At 50.2% G+C, this 23395-nt stretch overlaps 2 protein-coding genes across 6 annotated transcripts in view; one reads left to right on the top strand and one right to left on the bottom strand.

Annotated features, from left to right (window-relative positions):
* Positions 1-19791, bottom strand: part of Sptbn2 (spectrin, beta, non-erythrocytic 2) — a 40644-nt gene extending 20853 nt beyond the window's left edge. Inside the window, exons 1-10 of one of the 4 annotated variants that reach the window (NM_019167.2) lie at positions 19424-19791; positions 12489-12667; positions 7305-7456; positions 6766-6939; positions 5763-5854; positions 5539-5619; positions 5047-5162; positions 2551-2663; positions 2241-2428; positions 198-315 (exon numbers count right to left, since the gene is read on the bottom strand). In NM_019167.2, the coding sequence (NP_062040.2) occupies positions 198-315; positions 2241-2428; positions 2551-2663; positions 5047-5162; positions 5539-5619; positions 5763-5854; positions 6766-6939; positions 7305-7456; positions 12489-12645 (1191 nt within the window). In that variant the 5' untranslated portion in view covers positions 12646-12667; positions 19424-19791. Of the gene's footprint in view, positions 1-197; positions 316-2240; positions 2429-2550; positions 2664-5046; positions 5163-5538; positions 5620-5762; positions 5855-6765; positions 6940-7304; positions 7457-9725; positions 12387-12488; positions 12668-18752; positions 18887-19423 lie in introns of those variants that run through there. The other 3 variants (XM_008760094.4, XM_039103158.2, XM_008760092.4) reach the window with 3 other exon arrangements.
* LOC102553046 (uncharacterized) lies at positions 312-23286 on the top strand. 2 transcript variants are annotated; one of them, XM_039101326.2, is made up of 2 exons: positions 312-475; positions 16774-23286. In XM_039101326.2, the coding sequence occupies exon 2, from the start codon at positions 18359-18361 to the stop codon at positions 19184-19186; it is 828 nt and encodes a 275-aa protein (XP_038957254.1). In that variant the 5' UTR covers positions 312-475; positions 16774-18358; the 3' UTR covers positions 19187-23286. The 2 variants fall into 2 exon arrangements, with proteins under 2 accessions (XP_038957254.1, XP_038957253.1); XM_039101325.2 differs by lacking the exon at positions 312-475 and adding an exon at positions 10367-10505.
* Positions 23287-23395: the final 109 nt, after the last annotated feature.

Genomic DNA, 23395 nt, shown 5'->3' with positions numbered 1-23395 from the left:
ATGTTGTGGCTCTGTATGGAGAGCGAGGGGGAAAGAGACCACAATCATATGAGAGGATAGCAGAGTCAGGTCTGGGCGTGTGGGCAGCAGGGCAAGGGCTTGGTGGAGGTCAAGAAGGCCCCAGGTCACGAGAGGCATGAGAAGTACACAAGCCAAACATGGCCATCTGTGGATGTTAAATTAAGGGAGGCATGGACCTTGTTGATGTCCGAGATGAGCCGGCCTTCGCGTGGTGTGTAGACTTTCTGGTTGTTGGCCCGCAGCTTACTCTGGATGGTGAAGAGCAACACCTCCAAGTTCCCTTTCTCTGTGAACCTGCAGAAGAAGTCGAGTTGAGATCAGAGGGATCAGAGGCAAAGACTACAGGGGACCCGAAGCCTCAACTCTATGGCACAGAATATCCATGCTGCTTTTCTTCTCATGGAGGCAATACAAGCTTTTCGTGTGAAAGCGAAAAAAAACCAAACACTAGCAGGTAAGCCAAAAGGACACGCTTCTTTTTTGTTTTTGTTTTTGTAACTATGTAGACCAGGCTGGCCCTGATCTCATAAATGTGCTTCCCTCTGAGGGCTGGGATTAAAATTGTGTCCCACCCACACTTTGCTTCTCTTTCTTTTGGGGGCAGAGGTCTTGCTAGGTAGCCCAGGCTAGCCTTCAACTCATAATCCCCCTGCCTCAACCTTTAGAGGTTTAAGTTTAGGTTAGCATCACTATGCTTGGCTTAAGAACATTATCTATCTGTCTGTCCATCCATCCATCCATCCATCCATCCATCCATCCATCCATCCATCCACTACTTACTCACTCACTAACTACAGGTCAGGGCCTCATGCATGCTAAGCACATGCTCTACCACTGAGTACATCTGCACCTCTTTAAGGGAACTTTCTGTCTCATCAAAGGTCTCACTAAGTTACCCAGGTTGGCTTTGAACTTGAGCTTGTGACCCTCCTGTCTCAGCTTTCTGCGTAGTCTGGACCATAAGCCTCAACTCCATGCTCAGCAGGAACATCATTTTAAAGTAGCCAAAAGCTCTATGGAAACGGTGGCTGTTGTTTCCATTCAAGCACTACAGGGAGCTACAGTAACCAGAGCTCAGTGACCAACAGAGTGGCCGTGACCAGGGCCTTGGCTCTCGCCCCTTCTCAGCACTTTGCACATGGTAACTTCCCATCACAGTCTCTGTTCTCTCCTCTGTTTTCCAGAGGAGGAAACTAAAGACGAACAAGCTCTACAAGTTCTCCACCTCACAACAGTAGGGTGGCAGAGCCAGGATTTGAACTCAGGGACTTTAAACTTGGATTCTTATAACTTTGCTGTGGCTTGTGAAGAGCTTGTAGCCTACTTCTTCGACTGTGGCAACCTTTTCCTGTCATTTGGGGGCTACTATCTTCTGTTGGTTGCTGCGTGAACATGACTTATTTTTCCTACATTACAAAGGTCATGTTAGAGTGTCCTTGAGATTTCATCTTTGCTGGATGCCCCGAAGAGTATTTTCCAGGCAAAAGACACACAAATGCAAACACACAAGCACACGCGCACAGGCATGCACACACACTCACGCACGCCCTTGCCTGTACTATATAGCATTGCTAACAGCCATCTTATACATGAAGAAACAATTATCTAATTATCTTTGTGGTGCTCACGCTGTCGGCCACACCATATACTACTAGCTGCTGACTTGCCTATCAGGTCCAGTCCTGTCTATTCCTACACTGACACTACACTGTTGCATGGCCCCAGCTTGTCTATATGTCTGTCTGTCTGTCTGTCTGTCTGTCTGTCTGTCTGTCTATATCCCCCACCCTCATCTCCACCCCCTCTGCAGAACTTTCTCCGATGCCCAGGTTGGCACTCACTATGGCTGGCCTCAGAACTCACAGCAAAATCTTCCTGCCTCAGACTCCCAAGTGCTGGAATTCGCAGGTGCAGCCACAGTGGCTGGCTCACAACCAGTAATCTTTATCTGATGGGTTTCACTGACTCGACACGCCACGGCAATCATTCTTCCATGGCATGCTTTTGGAAAATGGCTAGTCATTAGAAAATGTGTTTTGGAACAAGCATGCTGCTTGGATGCTTCCAGCACTTTGAGAGGAGGGAAACTTAAGCCTTGGCTGCACTTCTGCGCTACCAAGTGTCCCTCCCAAAAAGCTGCCCTCATTTAGGCTTTCTCTCAAGTGAGCACAGCTCTGGGCAGGCATGCTCTGGCAGGGTGGGGCCCAGGGGACACCTACTTGGGTGGCTTCTCCACCGTGCGGTAGGAATTGAAAGACTGCAGCTGGTTCTGGACGCCACTCAGGGAGTTGGCCAGCTGTCGGTCATTGAGGGTCACAATCGTTTGCTCGATCCACTGCAGCAGTTCAGAGGCCAGGGACTCATATTTCTCTACCAGGTGTTCTGCCTCCATGGCATGGTCCAGGACCTGTGGGACAGGAGCCAGGCAGGTGGGTAACTCACCCAGGGCGATGGCTCTGCCCAGTCCCATTTTAGGAGTAAGCCCTACACCAGGCCTCCTCTGGCCCTACGCCGCTGTCTCACAGGTACCTTGCCAATCCTTTTGCCTTCCACAGCCAGGGCCTTCATCTTCGAGAAGTAGTGGTAGTAAGTGGCCACGTAGGTGATGATGGACTTCTCATCGGGTTGGTCTACGTTCACATCTGAGGAAAAGGACCTGGGTGAGGCGGACATCACACACCTGCCTCCCTTCCAGAAGTAGCCCAAAACCTGACCCACTCACCTCATGCCAAGGGCCCCCAGCCCTCCAGAGCTGACCCATCTTTTCAGATACCTTTAGAGCAGTGGTTCTCAACCTTCCTAATATTCTTTGATACACACACTGGGCAGTTCCTCACACTGGGCAGTGTTAGCCACACCTTTAATCCCAGCACTCAGGAGGCAGAGGCAGGCAGTTATCTGAGTTTGAGGCCAGCCTAATCTACAGAATGAGTTCCAGGACAGCCAGAGCCACACAGAGAAACCTTGTCTTGAAATGCGAAAACGAAATGCAGTTCCTCAGGTTACGGTGATCTCCAACCATAAAATTATTTTCATTGCTGCTATGAATCATAATGTGCTTATCTGATATGAGGGATATCAGATTTGCGACCCCTGTGAAAGGGTCGAACCCACAGGTTGAGAACCTGTGCTTTAGAGCCAAGTAACAACTGAATCATTCCAAATGCCTCTTGGATATGGTAAGGGCCTGCTAAGCAGAGGGGAGGGGGAGGGAGAAAAGCCCAGGTGACATTTTACCCAGAATACTTAACATACAGTAAAGCTGGCTGTTTATAACGAAAAGCAAGCAAAGAATACAATACCACTCCCAGGTGGTGGATCACGGACCCCTAGGCTAGAGAAATGTCTAAAGAGTTAGTGGGTTGAGGGACATTGGGACAGCCATTGTAAGCTAAGCCTCCTGAGTCTGGCTGGGTGCAGCACAGCAGGGACAGATCTGGCTCCCAAAGTCCAGCCATGGGTATAGCCAAGGGGGTAAGTACCCTTCAGACCTGGCATTCCCTCCACTCAACCACAGCTGTCGAGGACTTGGCATCCCTGAGCTGTTGGACTTGGGCCACAGATTCCTCCTCTCAAAGGCCAGACTATGGGACTGGAAGCCCCTCACAGCTTTCAGAAAACACCCAAGCAAGCTGGAGCTCCTGAAGTCACAGGACCCTTCACTTTGCTCCCGAGTTCTGCAGAACAGCTGTGCTTTGCAAACTTTCTCCAAGGAGCTTTGCACTTAGCCTCACTCTGTGTCTAAGCAGCCAAGACACTGAGTGACAACTGGGTGTCATATTGTTCATTCTGAACTAAGGGCCAGGAGACAGGGCTACTGGGGGGATAAAAATCAGGGAGAAAGAATTAAACAAGCCAGACATGCTAAAAAGGAACACTTCCAACAGGGGCTTGTGGGCTGGCTCTCTGCCCTTTTCTGGTTGCACCCAGATTGCTCTGCCCTGCAGAGGCGGCCGGGGAAACAGGCTCCAGAGCTGGGCTGAACCTGAACCTCAGCTATAACAGGTACATGCCCTTCAGCAGGTCACCTGATGCCCTTCAGCAGGTCACCTGACCTATAAAAGGCCCCATCTCTTCCGTAAACTGAGGACAATGTCACAGGGGTGTTGTCAGGACAAGTAAGGGCTGTCAAGTGTAGTACAGCACCAGGTACAAAAGTAAGAATCTTTAACCTTAGCGCCCCTGAAGGCAGTCAGCAGGGGTATCTGACCATAGGCTCATTCTTAGAACCAAAGGTCGTATAACTAAACTAAAAACCCTAGAATTTTTGAGTAAATCATGAGAGATCATGAGAACCAAAGTCCTCTCATTTTCCTTTTCAAAAAAAATTTTTTTAAAGATTTATTCATTTATTATATATAAGTACACTGTAGCTGTCTTCAGATACACCAGAAGAGGGCATCGGATCTCTTTACAGATGGTTGTGAGCCACCATGTGGTTGCTGGGAATTGAACTCAGGACCTCTGGAAGAGCAGTCGGGGCTCTTAACCGCTGAGCCATCTCTCTAGCCCTCCTTTTCAAATTTTTACTTATTTTTGTGGTGCTAGAGCATGCATGATGATCACTTTACCTCTGCGTTTCATTCCCAGCCCTAGTAGGTAGGCAAAGCGACTGGTTCGAAGCCATACAGATGCTCTGGGCTGAGGCAGAACCTACAGCCAGAACTCTCTCTGAGGCAGGGCTCCCTTTGGTTTGAAGTAGAGTCTCGTGTAACCCAGGCTGGCCTCGAACTTGCTCTATAGCAAGGCTGGGCTTAACTTCCTAACCCTCCTGCTGAGTGCTGGGATTGCAGTACAGGCACCACATGGGCACTTTCTATTTTCGAGACACAACTTTCTTACCATAAAAGTTATCCTTTAAAAGTATATCGTTCAAGCTGCTTGGAGTCTATGCCAGGCTATGGAAACCATTGCTACTACCTCATTCCAGAACATTTGCACCCCTCGGCTGCTGCTGGCCCTCCCCTAGCAACCACCAATTTGCCTCTGCCTTCCCTACAGCTGTCAGGCAGGGTGCTGGCCCACCTTCAGGATCCAGGAGCTTCGTCAGGCCAAGTTCCTTTTCAGCCAGATTGAAAGCATTCTGCAGATTGTAGTGTGCGTTACACTTCTTCAGGGACTCAAAATCCAACAGGTCTGGCCTGGGGGTTGGGGAGGGACACAGAAAACATCAAAAGCATGTCTGTGCCTAAAGAATAAAAAAGCAGATTTGTTCCTGGTTGGAAATACCCCAAGCCCACCCATGGTACAGCGCATATCCCTGGCTCCTCTCCCACAGTCTTTTTTCCTTGGTTCTTTTTGAGACAGGGTCCCTCCTATGTAGCCTTGACTGGCCTGGAACTCTCTATGAGACCAAACTGGAATTGAATTTACTATTCTACTTCTGCTTCCCAAGGACTGGGATCTTCCTTCATTTGTTTTTCCCTCTATGGCTATGCTATAGCTCAGCCACTCTCCTGGCCTAGCTGTGTGCCCCTGGGCCATTAACCCATGTGTTCAGTAACCTCGCCTTCTTACCGGTGTTTGTGCACAATGGCATTAAAGGCCAGCCCATCTCTCCAACTGGTGGTAAAGTTGTGCACATTGACATTGGGATACCTATAAAAGAAGACCAGGAAAAAAGCAGCGGATGCTCTGTGATACACGGCAGGGCTCAGGCTGTGAAGCCTAGCGCCCATCCCTCCTGTACTGTCCAGTCTGGGCAAGGTCATTCCCTATGCCCACACTCCTGGGCCTCTCACCCTGCAGTCTTCATCTGGCACCACAGCAGCAGGGCATCCTTGGCTGACTTCTTCTCCTTGTTGTCTTCTGTCTCCACACTGATGTCTTGGATCTAAGAAAGTAGTAAGCAGGACCTTCATTCCCTAGTGGGTGCTGTGGTATAATTCTCAAAGAGAATCACGGAAAACTGGCCTTTAGGAATGCTGTGTGATGGGGTCAGACCTGGGCCCTCATATCCTGGGCTAGTGATGTGCATTATTGGGTCCAGTAGATCTGAGGTGGGATATCAATGTAGTGGAAGTGCCTACAAGTGAGGGGAGCTGGTTCTGTGGAGAATACTGGCCTGTGAATGAATGTTCTCTGAGAGGTGGCTTTCAAAGGTGGAGCTGAAAGAGCTCTGCTTAGAGGTCAACTGGGATAGGAGAGGTTCCATTCAAGGAACTGACATGGCACTGAGTATATGGAAAGTGACAAGACCCCAGGTCAGATGCAAAGGCAAACTGACAGAGAAAGTTCTAGATGCTCGATTTTTTTTTCCTTTTGTTTTTGAAACAGAGTTTCTCTGTATAGCCCTGGCTGTTCTGGAACTCCATCCGTAGACCAGGATAGCCTCCAACTCACAGAGATCCATCTGCCTCTGTCTCCCAAGTGCTGGGATTAAAGGCATGCACCACCTCCTGGTTTAGATGTACAATTTCTAAGGTTTATTTATTCTTTTATTTTTACGTGGATGGGTATTTTGCCTGAATGTTTATTTGTGTACCACACATGTGCCTGATGTTCACACAGGCCATAAGATGGCGTCTCGAACTTGAGTTATAGGTAGTTGTGAGCTACCATATGGGTACCGGGAACCAAACCCGGGTCCTCTGGAAGAGGAGCCGTTACGTTGCTCTTGACTGCTGAGTCGTCCCTCCAGCACCTCAGTCTCTGTATTTATCTTGTCATGGACATCAGTAACAGTGTGAGGGTAAAACACTGGTTCGTGCCCAATTTACACCTCAGACACCACTTGGAGGATACCTGAAATCGGAGGATGATGGTCCACACTAGCCCAAGGGTCAGACGGTGGTTCCCATCCACAATGTCGTGGGAGCCCATGTTTTCCAGGTGCACCTTCTGCTCCTTCAGGAACTGCAGTGCTTTGTCGACATTCTCCAGGCAGTGAATCCGCATCCGGCCCTTGGTGGGTTTTGGCTGTCAGGGGACAGGAGGGTGCATGAGACACGACTTTTTTCAGCACCCTGCCCCATACCTCCCATTATCTCCCTCAGGGATCACAGGGTCAGCGCAGTGGTCAAGGAGCCCAGACAAGGTTACAGATGAGGCTTGGGCAGATTAAGATTCCCCAGGGAATTAATTGCACTCCGAGTGGGTGGGAGAGGAAACATTTTCAATAGGGTCACTGTTCCTGTTTCTCCATGTAGCAAAGCCCCTTGGAATGAGACCATCCTCTGGGCAGAGGAGCCCTGGTGTTTTGCTCTGCTTCCTATGTCCCGCCCCCCCAATGGCTTGTTCCCTTGGCCAGTCTCTGAGGCTCCCTCCCTCTTCCACCGGCTCACCAGGGTCTCTCCCGAGAGCACCTCCAGGAGCCTCAGGAGGTTGCGCCCGTCCCGCAGGTCGCTGTACAGGTCTCCCACCCGGCATGTCACCCGGGCCAGGTGGGAGTTCACCCACTTGGTGAAGGTTTTCTTCTGCACGGCTTCTCGCTCATCTGCAGTGGCAACAAGGAGTCATTTCTGTCCTCCAAGGACAGTATGCCTGCTCTGAAACACCAATGGGCAGGGTATAGGATGGGGTAATCGGGATGCCTGAGAGAGCGGAAGTGACAGCTGAGGTCAGCAGGGTAACCCAGTAATCTATCCAATTCAGAATAGAAAACACAGGGATGGGCTCATGAGCAAAAGGAGAAGTAAAGCAAGACACACGAAAGACAGGATGGAACTGGGCAATGGTGGGTCCCGTCTTTAATCCCAGTGCTCCAGAGGCTAAGGTAGGTGGATCTCTACCTTATACCTCGAGGCCAGCCTGGTACACAAAGTAAGTTTAAGGACAGACAGGGCTAAACAGAGAAACCCTGTCTCGAAAAACCAAAAATGAAGAAGGAGGAGGGGAGGTGGAAGAGAGGAGGAGGAGAAGGGAGAGGAGGAGGGGGAAGGAAAGGAGGGGAGGGGGAGGGGGAGGGAGAGGGGGAGAAGTATAAAGGAAACTGCCCAGGGGAAAGGAGAGTCTGGGATTAGGCTTCATGCTGTGGTAGTATTGAAATACTGGGCGGCTTACTCAGTGCCTTGGTTTCTCCATTTGTTGGATGAGCATGTCACTTCCTACTTTATTGGGTCACTGAGGCAATTAAGTGAGATACATCTAGCGGATGCCCAGTGCAACATGGCTCCCTACTGGAGGAGCTTCGGACTAGGCCACACCCTCCTTCTGTTTCAGGTGTGGACTGGGAGAAGGTGTAGCCTGTAAATATGGCAGCAGATCTCACAGATAGCCTCAGTGGAGGCTGTGTAGGTCTTTAAAGCCCTGGTCATGTACATAAAGGTAAGCTATTCCTACCCCCAGGTAGAGTTGCACAGTTAGCTGTAGAGGATCTAAGTCTAGAACACCAGTACCCCAAGATTAAGAAATAATTTATAAGAATTTACACCCGGCATGGTGACACATGCCTTTAGTCTCGGGAAGCCTAGGCAGGAAGATCTCTGAATGCCAGACCAGCTAGCAGTGAGATCCCATCTCAAACAAAAACAAAAGAACAAAAAAAAGGGGGGGGGTTTGCAAGTTCAATGGAACAGTTTGGCGAGAGTTGAGTGCCAACCTTCAAAAGAGGCAGAGCAGACAAGGTAGGATAACCTCATCCCAGGGGCGCTCCTGACAAGGGAATGCTATGCTGTCAGGTTGCACAGGAAACTGATGGTTACAGACTTTGTAAATGTAGAAGGAAGGCATATGCTCTGTACTGTAAACTACTTTGGAGGCCAGGATTCCTGCCAGTTGAGAGTCCCAAGTTAAGGACCCAGCCCAAGTTGGAAGTGTGTAGAGTTCTGTTTGTCCCCACCTCAGCTCCAGCACCTCAGAAATTTAGACTCATCCCTTAATTTCACATTCCCGTGCACCTCCCCCATAGAACAACCACGCACCCAAGTCTATTCCTGACTTCCTCATCTCCAATTCCTGTGCCGATGCTAAATCCGGGGTCCTAATCACCCATGACAACTCTGGGCCCCTTTTAGGATCTCCAGACCCTATATGACTTGAAGACAGCTTAAGTCATCTAGACATTACTGAATACAGGGAGACCTCCCTGACACCCAGCCCACTGGTGTGAGGCACACAGGTAGAGCAAAAATGGAAAGTGTACCTAGAAAGACCTGGTAAATCAGGCCACCAAAGTGTAGCACCACAAGACACCTACCGCATCCCTAAACACACATACCATGACATAAACTTATTTGGGCCAAGATGAACATTCTTGTTCAGGCATCTATGGGACCTGTGCGTACAACACATGCTCTCCCATTCTCCACACGGCCTCCCTTCACACCCATTTAGAAGCCCAGGAAAACACAGAAAAGCCTAGGTCCTAGGCCTCTGGGCTACTGCCCTTCTCCTGTTCCTTAACAAGGCAAGCATGGGCAATCCATGAGGGGTGAGCTGCCAGGAGAGTGCTGTGGCCTCTCTAGCTGAAAATATTAACCCTCCATCCACACCACCTTTGTACCCAGCAGGGCACCTCAAGGTCACACCCCTTATGGCACCCTGTCTCCCACCCCCAGTCTCATACAGTGGGATTCCAGTTGTCCACATGCCTGGATTCTCTGGCTACCTTTAGTGATTCCCTCTAAGCTTCACCACGTTGTCCCTCAACATAAACATTTGAGTCACAGAAAGCGGCAGGCATGGGTTCTGGGTCTGCTAGCTCTTCCTGCCCCAGGTTGGGCCCCTTTGGCACAACAGGCTTCCCTCTGCCCAGGGAAACTCACCTTGAAGCTGTTTGAATCGTCCTTCCAGCACACTGGCATACTGAGCAGGATTGATGAAGGCAGCTGGTGAGAGCAGGATGCCTCCAGGGTTTTGAGACCCTTCCACAGCCTCATAGTAAAACTCACCAGCCCCGTTCAGGCCATTTCCATGTACCCTGCCCGCTCCGTTTGTACTCATGGTGCCTACTGCCTCCTACTCAGCCTGTGGCCCAGAGTCCATGCTCTCCTGCCCGGGCAGGGCCTTGAGTATGTATCCCCTGAGCCTGTGCTGGGGGCTCCAGAAAAAGGCTTCCTCCGTACCCGGTGGGTGGAGTGGTTTCAAGGATGCTGGGAGTTTCAAGGAGTGGGGGAAAAAGTTATGGGATGCCTCAGCTTCTGAGACAGTGAGTGGGGCACACCTGGTTGTAGGGAGAGGAGACAGAGGCAGCTCCAGACAAACAGGTCGGACAGTGGCGGGGGAGGGGCAGTCTGCTTAGGAGGCGGAGCCAGTTGGGGCGTGGCCAGGCCCTGCAGGGGCGGAGGAGGGAGTTGCCAGCACCCAGAGACCTGTTCGTCAGGCTACTAGTTGCCCAAGACCAGGGAAAACCTGCCAGAGGAGGCCCCAAAGCAAACTCCTGCTTTCAGAAGGTCTGCAGGTGGGCCAGCCTCTCTGGGCATCTCTAGGTGGGCTTGTTCCAGGACCCCTGAGCTTTGATCTCAGCCCTGAGAGCAGAGAAACACGGAAACAAGGAGATTCTGGAACAGAAGCCAAGTGTTGACTTCTATGGCCTCCTCTGGGGAGTAAGTACTGTGACTGTCCTCCAGTACCAGCTCTTTTCCGGCTGCCCACCAGGTTCCCTGGTCAATATCCCAGCCCCTGTAGACCCTAATACTGGGCATGCTATCAGGTGCCCCTAATACTGGGCATGCTGCTGTCAGGTGTCCCCTAATACTGGGCATGCTATCAGGTGCCCCTAATACTGGGTATGTCTATCAGGTGCCCCTAATACTGGGTATGTCTATCAGGTGCCCCTAATACTGGGCATTGCTACCAGGTGCCCTTCCTCCCTCTTCTTGGGCCTCAGCTTCCGCCACTCTCAGCCCACATTTGTTCCTCCTCGTCTTTAATTATTTAGGGTTTATTTGGCACCTACTGAGTGAATGGCACTGTACAAAGCAATGCCCATTCACAGATGCCTCTTCAGGGGAATAAATACTCAATGAAAGCACAGAATGTGTGCGCACTGGTGTGAGCGTGCACTGTGACAGTTCTGATTGGCCCGGGCCGTATGTGCAGAGTTTGACAATATTGGGGAAGTATATGTCAAATGCTCAGGCAGTCCTGGGTGACATGTGGCATACTCACAGACATGGTGAGAGTTTTGGGTAGCACCTGTCATATGAACTAGACCTGGCAAGTTTATTGGGTGGCATGTAGCATGTGCACATAGATATCAGGATCACATTGGTTGGCATGTGACCTGTACAGACACAGTGACAGTTCTGGGAGGTACGTGTCATTGCAGATACCATGAAAGTTTTGGGTAGCATGTGCACCCTAACATCAGTGACAGTTGATAGAGAGTACGTGAATCTACACCCAGGGTACCAGACTCACTTCTCTGACAGAATTGACATTTTCCATGCCCGCGTTTTCTGTCTTCCCTGAGCTACTGAAGTACTAATGAGTATTTCCTCAGCCGACCTTCAGGCCCCATTAGGAAGATACCAGAAGAAAGTGATCCATGAACCCAACAAGCTGGAACCATTGTCTGAACCTGGGCTGGCTGACTATAGCTTCCTGGGAAAGTCTTTAAGAATCATGAGTTTCCGGACTACATGTCTAAAGATTCTGAAGTTCATCTTCTTGAGAACCGATATTTGTAAAAAAAAATAAAATCATCTAGGCCTCCAAATCTCTTCGGCTGGGAGCTGCACACCGGGAAATCACTCCTTAAGTGGAAGTAATGAGCTTTCATATTGGAACTGGCTAGGCCATGGGCAGGTCAGTGGGAGGGATGAATGTGGAAGGTGGCCTGGGTGGGTGGCCTTAGGGTGTGTAGGTGACTCAATCCCAAAACAGCCACTGGCTGGTGGTGGTGTCGGGTGGCAGCTGCACTCCTGTTGCTATGACCACTACCCCTCCACCCCCATGCAGGAGGCCTGTCAGACTGGTTTGTTTGTCCCAGCTCAGCTAAGGGGAGAGCCCTGGCCACAGGGGAGGGCAGGGGCCGAGGGGAGTGGTGGAGCACAAGCCCTGAGAGAATGAGAGGGCAGCTGCTGAGAGAACTGCTTCAGGGAACAGGTAAATAACAGAACTGGAGTAACAGGCAGCAGGTAGGAGGGGGCAGGAGAGCGCCAGGAAGATAATGGGCCAGGAGGGGAACAGGTGTGGGAAATGACAGCAGAAATAAGGGAAGGTGAGGGAGTGGTGGATGGGGACAGAAATGACAACTGGAGTAATAAGGCAAAGCGCTGCAGGGACAGAGATCTGAAGTGGGGCTAAGGTCATGAAGCTAAGCTCATCCTTCCGGCTGACTCCTTCCAGGGGTTAACCTGTGTGGCATCTCTAGGCTAGGGGAGAAGGCAGCTAGGGGGTGTTGTACACTGCATGAAGTTTCCCCTTGAGGTTGGAATCTGGTGACCAGGGGTCTGTATCTGTTTCTTCAGAGCAGCAGCTTAGAAAACACAGTAAATCTTCCCATAAAGACAAAAGGTTCTGCATCCCAAGCTCATAAACCCACCCCTACCAATCTCTTTCTTCACCTCCCTGCCCCTCCTTACCTGCCAGGGCCTTAATTCTGGACCTCTCAAAGAGGCGGGCTGAACTGCTGTCATTGTCCCAATCTGAGTCGGGCAGGTCCCAGCGGTTGTTGATGTCACTGTACTGGCCCTGGATCTCCAAGCTGTCGAAGTCAGTGGGTGACAGGGTGCTGCTCATGGTGGTGGGTGGCTTCCTGTTCCTACAAAAACACGTGGCTGGTGAGGAGCCGGGGAGGCCGAGCCTTCACTCATCAGGCCTTTCTTCTTGTTTGTTTGTTTGTTTGGGTTTTTCAAGACAGGGTTTCTCTCTGTAGCTATACCTGTCCTGGAACTTGCTTTATAGACCAGGCTGACCTTAAACTTAACCCTGCCTGTCTCCCGCGTGCTGGGGCTGAAGGTGTGCACAGCCACGCCTGGGTTATCATGCGCTTCCGTCTGCTAGCTCTAACTCTGCTTTGCTTTGCTGGGGCCAGAGTTTATGGCTGAGTAGCCTTCTTTTGTTGGTGAAAATCAGCCCCCCAGTGGGAAGCCACCCTGAGGGAGTGGCTAGACAGGAACAAGGAGAGATAGCCGCACAGGAAGGAAGGAAGGAAGGAAGGAAGGAAGGAAGGAAGGAGGAAGGAAGGAAGGAAGGCAGGAAGGCAGGCAGGCAGGCAGACAGGCAGACAGGCAGACAGGCAGACAGGCAGACAGGCAGACAGACAGACAGTGCCCGGTAGGGCTTCAAGGACCATAGGCAGAGTTCCATAGGGCAGAGCAGGTATGCTGAAGGAAGCATAGGTCTTAGGGTAATACACACAGTAGCTATGAGTCCCCTTGGGTAGTAAACAGAAAATAATGTTTTCGGTCTCCAGCTCTACTCTTGTTCTGATTCTTCATTACAGGTTCCTGGAGATTAAAGACCCAGATCTGCTCTAGAGCTGAGATATCTACCAGAGACACATAAAAATGGCCGCATGGAGACAGGCAGGGACCAAATGTCTAGGTGTTCACGGGACACAGGATGGTTCTTACCTCTGGGGTTCCTTTTTTGTTTCTTAGAAAATGCTTTCTAAGTTTTTTTTCTTTTCTTTTTTTCGGAGCTGGGGACTGAACCCAGGGCCTTGCGCTTGCTAGGCAAGCGCTCTACCACTGAGCTAAATCCCCAACCCCGCTTTCTAAGTTCTTAACAGATGTCAGTTGTGCTATATGTCCCTGTCAGTCATGAGCAGAGGGCCTTCCCTGACTCAGAGATGAAGCAGCCATGCTGCGGCTGTTGTTAACCCACTGGCTCAAGATAATGTGGCTTGAAGCTACAGTGCTAGCTTTTGAAGCACGATTCTTTCTGACTTTTAAAAAGAGCTTCTCGCCCTGTTTTTCCATTTTGTTTTATGGATATGGAAGTTTTGTTGCGTGTGTGTGTGTGTGTGTGTGTGTGTGTGTGTGTGTGTACCGTGTGTTTGCTTGGTGCCCAGAGAGGCCAAAAGAGGATGCTGGATCCCCTGGAACTGAAGTCACAGATGGTTGTGAGCTGCCATGCGGGTGCTGGGAATTGAACCTGGGTCCTCTGAAAGAACCACCACTGCTTTTGACCACTCAGCCCCTTCCTACTTTGATCACAGACTCTGTTACAGAGAACATCTCTCTGACCATCCCAGAGCCTGTTAGTGGTGTCCTGAGGAACTAGCACTCAGCCTCCTATGGCCAGGTATCTGGATCACGCATGCTTGCCAGTTCTGACCTTAACTTTAAGCAAATACACTCTGTCCTCAAATGAGCTTCATTTGCTGCAGGAGATTTTTTTTTTTGGAAAGTCTGTTAGGTTCAAAGTTCTTGTGTAATACAACATTTAGTAGCCAATCAAGGGAATGGGGGTTGCAAACTTTAACAGAACTCTAAATCCTACACTTTCCACTTTCCCAATATCTCTTCAACACAGGCATTTTAAACTCATAGGCAAGGACTATGACCTTGGCAAGACCTGACCTGGAAAGAAAGGAGAAAGACTTCTCATGAGGTCTGGAGAAGGCTGGGTGGTGAGCTCCTTGGTGCAGAGGATGGTGTGCTCACGCGGGCACAGAGAACTCGGCTACTGTGGTTCTGAAGAACTGAGCCTGGCTCACACCAGATTTCCCTGGGAGTGGCATGAAGAAAGTGATTTCTAGTTTCCTTTCAGTTGTTGTGATAAAGCCCTCTGACCAAAAACAACTGAGGGGAGGATTTATTTGTCTTATAAATTTCAAGCCTCAGTCTATCCTTGAGGGAAGTCAGGGCAGCAACTCCTGCTTACTTTTTTTTTTTGGGGGGGGGGGCTATAGCTCAGGACCAGCTGCTCAGGGAGAGGTGCGGCCTCCGGTGGACTGAGGCCTCTCACACCAATTAATAATCCGGACAATCCCCCACAGACACGCCCACAGGCCAGTCTGCTCCAGGCAATTCCTTAATGGAGGCTTTCCTGTCAGATGACAAGGCTTTATCACATTGACAGTTAAAGCTAAGGAGGCCAAGTTGTAAAGAATAAAGGTCTCCAGCCCCTAGATTTGGGTCTTTTGCTACACTACAGACAGAACTTAAGTTTCCCTTAGGCCTAGGACTCCTTTCCCATCATTTTCTACCAATAGAGTCACTGGATTTGCTCTGTAAATATTTATATAAAATTAAATTGTAGGGCAGAGTTGAATCACCCTGAGCAAGCAGCACCTAAGCCAGGCATGACCTGAGCCAGTCACCTAATACTTTGGGTTTTGAATAAGAAACTATAGTCTGACTCAGAAGCACTGCCCTCAGCCCTATTGTGTTTGGAGTTAAAGTCTCCCAACTAGAGGCCACTCAGCTCAGCTAAGGTAGGCCTTTCAGCAAAGACACTCCCATTAAGACACCCAGTTTTCTTCATTAGTTTTATTGTTTTCCTTTTATAGGGAAAAACCTCCTACAAACCTAAGGAAGCCAGCCCCCAGGGTGTTTTGATGATGATGTTGTTGTTGTTTGTTTGTTGCCAGTGGATTCCCTTAGGTAGGGAACTGCTGCCAACTTCTCTGCAGACCCCACCACGCCCCTTTTCTCCTCCCAGAACCCACTAGTGTTTAGGCTGGCCCTCCAGGGATGTATGCTGGGAAGGTCTGCTGGAACCTATGCTCACCCAAGTACTGCTGGGTAAGGACTGCTTAGCCCCGGGTTGGTCTTGCAGGCAGCTGACCCTCTCTCACCTTCCTCGACTGACACTGGTTTGAAAAGTCAGAAACCCTGTTTCCTGTCCTGTCTTGCCTTCTGTAATTTTGGGGGAGAACATCTGGAGCTAGGGTCTCACTAAATGACAAACAGAACATTAGAATGCTGTTCTCACAGATCAAGGTTAGGACTTTACATGCATTGGCACCTGAATCTCCAAGCATGGCATGACACAGATGAAGAGTTAACACTGCACGGGTGATCTCAAAGTCACAGACCCCCAGGGCCACTATGCTGAGCCTCCATAGGGTTTATTCCAGTAAATCACAAGGACAATACTAGGTGGAATTATTCAAGACAATGGCTCTGAGGCCCTATCTCTCTGCCTTGACGGTCAGTTTCCAAGCATTCCAGCTCTGTGCCACCCCATCATCCTCACAATATATTTTTTGTGTTCTAACAGACACCATCTCCAGAGTCTTATGGTTTTCTGCTTGAATCTTCCTATAGATTGTCCCTTACATATGACCTGGATCTCCATGCTCACAGACCCAGCAAATCCCAAGCCACGTAACTGTCTTCCCTCTTCTCCCTCTTCGATGGAGAATCCTCAATTTCATTCTCCTCCAAGGATTTGTGAACTCTGGCAAAAGGGAGGCACCACTGTTAATCCAGATCACAGTTCTGCATTCCCTCATTCTTAGCCACTGACCTCAGCCAGGCCCAAGAAGCTTATGTGGTTAGTGTGAGAACACTGTTAGCTCCCATAGCTTCAGGCTAGAGGTCTTTGCTGGAACCTACACCCACCCAAGTACTGCTGGGTAAGGACTGCTTAGCCATGGGTTGGTCCTGCAGGCAGCTGACCCTCTCTCACCTTCCTCCACTGACACTGTTTTGAAAAGTCAGAAACCCTCTTTCCTGCCCTGCCTTGCCTTCTAGTTCCCCCACTCTTTACCTCCCTCCTCTGTGCTTCATTTAGCACTGAGCGCGAAGCTGTAACTGTGCTTACCACAGTTGTGACCACTGGTTGTCTATGTGTCTCTGCTTGCTCCACTTTCAACTTCCTGAGAATTGGAGTACTGGGCGTCCAGCAGAACAGGTATTCAATAAAGAGGTATCACAGGAATTCCCCCTAATTCTTATTCAATGTCTCTCTTAGGGTTGAAGAGGAGGCTCATGGGAAGAATGAAGATGGGAGGAGGAACGACCTGCTTCTCAGCTGGAGGACTTTCAGGACTAAGCACTAGCATGGACCAAGGAGTCTCAACTACAAACCACATGACCTGAGTGCTGGGCCACTGAAACAGATCGGGTTTGGCACATCTGGAATGGGCCTGGGACTTCCATTCCCAGGGAGGGCCACTAATGTCCAAAGATGACAAGCAAGCAGCTGGGACTGCTTAGGGACCTCTGAGAGCTGAGAAGGCACAAAGTGTCTGGAGTGAGTGTGTCTGTGGGTGGCTTCTGTGTATGGGTGCAAGCCCTATCCCAAGCTAAATAAAATTCGTCTTCTCACTCCAGACCGGAGTGAGCCCCAAGCCAGGCCAGATGAAGTCGGCCCGAGAACTCATCAGACTGAACTGACAACTAGAGGAAGAAGTGCAGGGCTTAACAGCTTCTGGAAGTCAAAGCTGAATAAATGACCAGAGGGTGAATAATACATTAGGGCAGACAGGGATTTTGGCAAAGTAAAAATCTTATTTGACTCAAAGGATAAATGGATGGATTGGCATGGAAGAGAAAAAAAGAGTCACAGTAAAACCTAGGGTGCTTTAAAAAGCAAGAGAAAGATGCATCAGGGAAAGAACAGGAGGGGGAGAAAAAAAAAACAACCCAGCCTTTCCCCAGGCAGTGAGAAATTTGGGCACTGTGCTTAAGGCACAGGGATTTTCATTTTCTCCTTTAGAATTTGCTATTTAGGCTGAGCATGGTGTTGCTCACATGTGATCTCGGCACCCAAGAAACCGGCAGGAAGATCACCTGGTCTAAAAAAAATAATAAATGAAAAATCCTTCACCCAGGGCATAATTATTCAGACTCACTTCCCTTCACTTACCACCCCCGGTCCCTAAGCTTGAGCTGACATCAGTTTCTTTACCGGAAAAAAATCTAAGCTCCATCTTAGCTTTTCCTTCACTCCCCCACTCCATCCTGTGCTCCTCTCAACACGCCGAGCGAGCGAGAGGCTGCCCCACGCTTAAGCTGAGGCGCACACATACACATCTGAAACTCACTCTTCTCTCTTCACCTTCAAGAGAAACGGGGCTGTGGATATCGACTGGCAATACCTACAAACCCAGGCTCTCAAAATTGGAATTGTAATGGGGGAAGACAGCTGAGAAACAGCCCACAGAGAAACCATGTTAGGATGCATTCTTAGACAAGCATGCAGTGTCATGGGCTCCTGGGGTGCAGGAGGCTGGAGCCAAAGTGGATGGTGTATATGGAATGTGGAGCTTGAATTGGAACGCCAGCCAGGCAGCCTTGCTGGGTAGTTATGTGACAGGCAGAATCTACAGGCCCGTAAATAAATGTACAGGGCCCCAGAAACACCTTACACAACGCTTCTTCCTCACTGCCTTGAGAGGTTTTATCCTCTCAAGCAGCTACAGCCATCTCCACCAACGTGTCCACTTCTCTTATTAGCGAGAGCCCTAAAAAGCAGCATGGAGCTATAGCTACCACCGTGGAGAGGAAAAGCCCACGCAGCCCCATAGCCAGCTGCCAACAAGCTGCGGAGCTAGATGAAGCTGAGTATTCACAGGCCCCAGGCAGACCTAGTGCCTCCCCAGTCCCACTACCAGCACTGGCCGGTCCGCCGCAGGAACCCACGCACCGCTAAAAACATGCGCTGCCAGAAGTGCTCCGAGCCCAGGCGACCCCGATCCATGAGCGCGTCTGCCAGTCCAACTCTTCCAGACTCTTCTCTGCGCTCCACAGAGGTCCGCGTGCCCCAAGCCTCGACCCCCATAGTCTTCACAGGGATACCTGGATGTCCCGCACAGGACCCGGGCACTGGGCATCGCATCCTCCCTCCTGAGCTTCCCAGGACCGACCCCCGCCGCCTACACGCGGCCGCACAAAGCGCGCCTCCTTGCCGGCCCGGACAAAGCGGGCCGGGGCGCCGGCTGCACCTACCTGGGTGCGGAGCGCCTGCGGGGCAGCGGGAGCGCGGCTGGCGGGGGCGCACAGGTCGTCGCCGCGCCCACAGCCCAGACGCGAAGGGTGGTTGCTGGAGGCTACTGGTGGTGGTGGCGGGGTGGCCCAGGGCGCACGGCAGGAGGGCGCTGTCACAGGGCGCTAGCGGCGCGGGGGGCGCGCGGGGCCGGCGGCCGCGGGGCGCGTGGCGGCTGCGCGCGGGCGCGAGCGGCGGGACTGCGGCGCCGCGGAAGGAGGACAATAGCCTCCCCCTGCCGCAGGCCGCCGGCTCCCGCGGGAGGCCCGGGACCATCTGGAGCTCGCGGCCCCGCGGGGCTTGGGGCGGGGCGCGAGTCACCCCCTCCCCACCCGGCGCCATGGCAACCGCGGCCCCTCTAGGTTCCTGCAGTGGTTCTCCGGTAGGGGGTCTCTGACCTTCCCCGGGGCAAATGCAGGACTGTCGCTCCTTCGGTAGTTCCCGACCCCCCACTGTCTTCCGCGTGGGCGCCCCGCTTGACCCCCACCTTCCGGTCCTCGCTAGCCCCGCGACACCCTTGGGCGTCTGGGTACCACCCATAGTTAACCAGGCTTATTCTTCCCAGTTTGGACATTCCACCTTTGTCTCTGTCGCGCCTTTGCCTGGATGCGCAATCCTTTTAAATGTCACTTACCTCCGAGGTTTCCCCGAGATGCGGCCTCCGTTTCCTTTTCAAATGTCCCCTTTTGGGCACCTCCAGGCCATCTCGCTTAAGCGTTTCTCTCTGCCTTTCCCCCTTTCTCTCGTCCTCCTTCCGGCAGGTAGGCTGGCCCGCTTTCCAAAAGCATCTCCATGGTGCTCCTGGAGATTCGCCTTCTCACAAATCAGATTCTCGGAACCGTCATCACAGCGGCTCCTCAGCTCCTCTCATTTATCAACCAGGAGAATTCTGGCCTAGTCACTGCCTTAAGGGGGTTGGGGGCAGGGATGGACATTTCTAGTCCTGGCACGGCTAGGTTTCTTCCTGGTTTATTAGCAGCTGAGTGGTCTACGGTTTAATGGCATTAACCAAGGTGAGCTGCTATCTGCTTAGGCGAGGAAGAAAATATGCCCAAATCAGAGCAAATGCAGAGTGGGTGCTAGCAGTGGGTGCTAAAAGTGCGTTTTGTCATGTGACACTCCCACCCCCACTCCAGCTCTGAAAGTACTGTTCTTCCAGATTGGAGAGCTAACTAAGCTCAGGGAGGAACCAGAAGGGAAAAAAAAGGATGGATTTTGTAGAGAGCCTTTGGGTTATATACTCCTGAGAAGAGATAGGCCCTTTTGTACACTAGGAATGTCTGAAATGGACAAGTAAGGGCAACAAAAAGAATGTTCTTTCAGTGAATTATTGAGCTTAGGGTATTAAAATAGCTATATCGTTAACCAAATTTTAGCATTTTGCTTCTTTCTGGAAAGGTATGCATAACTAAAACAGCTACATGTAATGGCACTACTTCCCAGGTATGATTTTCGCAAAGTAAAATCACTGTGTTTAAATTTAGTTTAAAAAATATTCAGGGTAAAACAAAATCTTGCTACCACCACCAAACAGTTGTATTGTTTCATCTATCTGGCCTTGGTTTTCCCTATGTATAAAACGGGTTGGGAAGGACTGGGGAGTTTTGTTAGACTGCTAATCAGATCTGAGATTCTACCATTAAACCGGAATTCAGCCTTCTGTAAACTGTATTTTGGGGTATTTATGATTTTTAAAAAGTCACTTGTGTAGAATGTGCCACACCTTTAATCCCAGAGTTCGGAAAGAAGGCAGAGGCAGGCAAATGCCTGAGTTCAAAGCCAGCCTACTCTACATGGGAGTTCCAGCCCAGCCAGAACCACGAACAAAATGAAAATTGCCTCATTCCTTCCTGCAGTGTAAGCTCGCTTCTCCTGTCCCCAGAGTCAGAGTAGTCAGAATGTTCAGGAATAGGCCACGGTGTGCCACGGTGTGCATAATGGTCATCATGGAAACCTGGCCACAGACACTAAAATGGATGGTGAGCCGGGAATCAGCTCAGCATCGAACAAGCTGCAAACCACATTCTGCCGCTCACCATTCTGGGAACTGAAAGTCTCAGAGACAGCCTGTTAGATGGTGGTTAGAGGAGGCAAGGGTGATATTAGGTCTTGTGATTGACTAAAGGATAGTTTTTATAGATTAATTCTTCATTTCAACATTGCACAATCTTTTGAAAAACCTCTAAGCATTCTAATTTTCACTCATTAATAATCAAAATGACATTCAGACACCTAAGTGGAAGTCTGAATTAACCAAATTAACTTATGGCAGAGACTCCTTATCTTCTGATTCCTAGTCTGTTCAGAGAAAGAGTATGGATTTGAGGTCTGGGGTAGCTCAGTGGTAGGTCACTGACCTTGCATGCACAAGGCCTTGAGTTCAATCCCTAGTACCAGAGAGGTGGGGGAAGGCAGCGTTGGTGCTGGAATTGGATGCCCTGAGATTAATATCTAGTTGGGAACTGTGAGTGGTGGTTCACACATGTAAGCCAAGCACTCAGTAGGCTGAAGCTTGAAGGTTACAGGATCAGCCTGGGCTGCAAAGTGAGACTTGTCTCTAAATAAATAAATAAACAATTAAAACCTGGTTTTGTGGTATGACCTTAGAGATGTACTTAGCTTCTTTGTGACTGGGTTTCCTCACCTAGAAGATGTGAGGGTCAAGTGAATTATTACAGGTAAAGATCTAGAACAGTCTTCTACCCATAGGAAGCACTCTGTCCACAACAGTCATCATTTTACCAGAGTCCTACTTTACTGTACTGTTTCCCAATTTGGAAAGGAAGCATGCTCAATAATCAGAATGCTGAGATCACTTCTCTCAGCTCTGCCACTGGGTTGCTTTGGAAACTTGTTCTTTTTCACTGTAGTGAATCAGTACAGTCAATGACAAAGAGAACCTCTGCTTCCTTTTCCTGGGAGTTGCCAGAGTGAATGGAATGATACCCACCTAGAGTGCTGAGCTGCTCAAAGGATTCAAGTTTCCTGCTTAGGCTAACCTCTGTTCACGGGAAGGTCTCGGCCTAGAGCTGGGGCTGGATTTTCAGCTTTCTGCAGTGCAGAAGAGGTGTCTCTATTCTTTCCCTAAATGATTCTTCTGGCTCCTGGTGGAAATCTCCTTCCCTCCCACACCCTCAAGGCCCTCACTCCTGGTGAGCATTTAAACGCATTTAAATGCGGGCTTAAAAAGCCAGCAGTCCTTCTTAGAAGGGGAACAAAATACTCAAGGGAGGAAAGACGGAGACAAAGTGTGGAGCAGAGACTGAAGGAAAGGCCATCCAGAGACTGCCCCACAGGGGATCCATCCCACATACAGTCACCAAACCCAGACATTATTGGGGATGCCAGGAAGTGCATGCTAACAGGAGCCTGATATAGCAGTCTCCTGAGAGGCTCTGCCAGAGCCTGACAAATATAGAGGCAGATACTCGCAGCCAACCATTGAACTGAGAACAGGGTCTCCAACGGAGGAGTTAGAGAAAGGACTGAAGGAGCTGAAGAGCTTTGCAACCTCATAGGAAGAACAAAAACATCAACCAACCAGACCCTCCAGAGCTCCCAGGAACTACACCAAAGAGTACACATGGAGGGACCCATGACTCCAGCCACATATGTAGCAGAGGAGCCCTGTCCCGCATCAATGGGAGGAGAGGCCCTTGGTCCTGTGAAGGCTCGATGCCCCAGCTTAGGGGAATGCTAGGGCAGGGAGGCAGGAGGGAGTGGGTGGGGGAGCACCCTCATAAAAGCAGGGGGAGGGGGGATAGGATAGGAGGTTTCTGGAGGGGAAACTGGGAAAGGAGATGTAACATTTGAAGTCTAAATAGAAAAAATCCAGTAAAAGAAAAGAAAAAAAAAAAAAGCAAGCAATGTTGATGGCCTGTTCATGTTGTCATCATCCACCTTCTCCCCCTCCTTCTTCTCTCGGTTAGAACTGAACCCGCGGTCTTGTGCTTGCTTGGTTTCTAATCTACTCTGAGGTGCAGTCTTCTTGCGACATCCATACCCACAGGCTCTGCTTCTTCAACTACATCAAACTATATCAGTCTTGATCACAGACCCAGAGGATCTGTGATCCTCTGTCAGGGATCACAGGCGGTAATCAATGATTGCTCATCACAACCACGAAGTACAGTCAGCGTTGTGCGGGAAACGTCAGACGCTAGAAGACAGTTTAGCAGAGAGCAGAAGCCCGGTGAAAGAGGGTGAAAGAAGACTCTTGTCATTGGACTGAGACTGGAAATGAGAAGCACTGACAAGCCAGAGAACGGGACTGGTAATACCAGTCGCGAACATAACAACTGGGGACCAGTTCTTGAGGTTTTACACTACCCTTCTCCCTCTCCTTCTCTTCTTCTTTCAGAGTCCCACTGTGTAGCCCTGGGTAGCCTGGAATTACCTAAATTACTATGAAATCTAGACCAAGCTGCCCCTAACTTATTGGGATTCCCTTGCCTCTGCCTCCTGAATATAAACCTAACTTATTTAATTTTTTAAAAAGGTTTTTTTTTTATTTTATATGCATGAGTGTTTTGCCTGTGTGTATATATGTCCACTATATGTGTGCCTGGTATCCACCAAAGCCAGAGGGTGTTAGATTCCCTGGAAC

Source organism: Rattus norvegicus, chromosome 1 (assembly GCF_036323735.1).
Source record: "Rattus norvegicus strain BN/NHsdMcwi chromosome 1, GRCr8, whole genome shotgun sequence".
Lineage (NCBI taxonomy): Eukaryota > Metazoa > Chordata > Mammalia > Rodentia > Muridae > Rattus > Rattus norvegicus.
The sequence above is the reverse complement of the archived record's forward strand: the minus strand, read 5'-3'. Positions and strand labels throughout refer to the sequence as shown.

What these genes read in the sequence shown, in the direction of transcription:
- LOC102553046 (XM_039101326.2), top strand. Translation starts at nt 18,359, where the DNA reads ATGAAGCTGAGTATTCACAGGCCCCAGGCAGACCTAGTGCCTCCCCAG.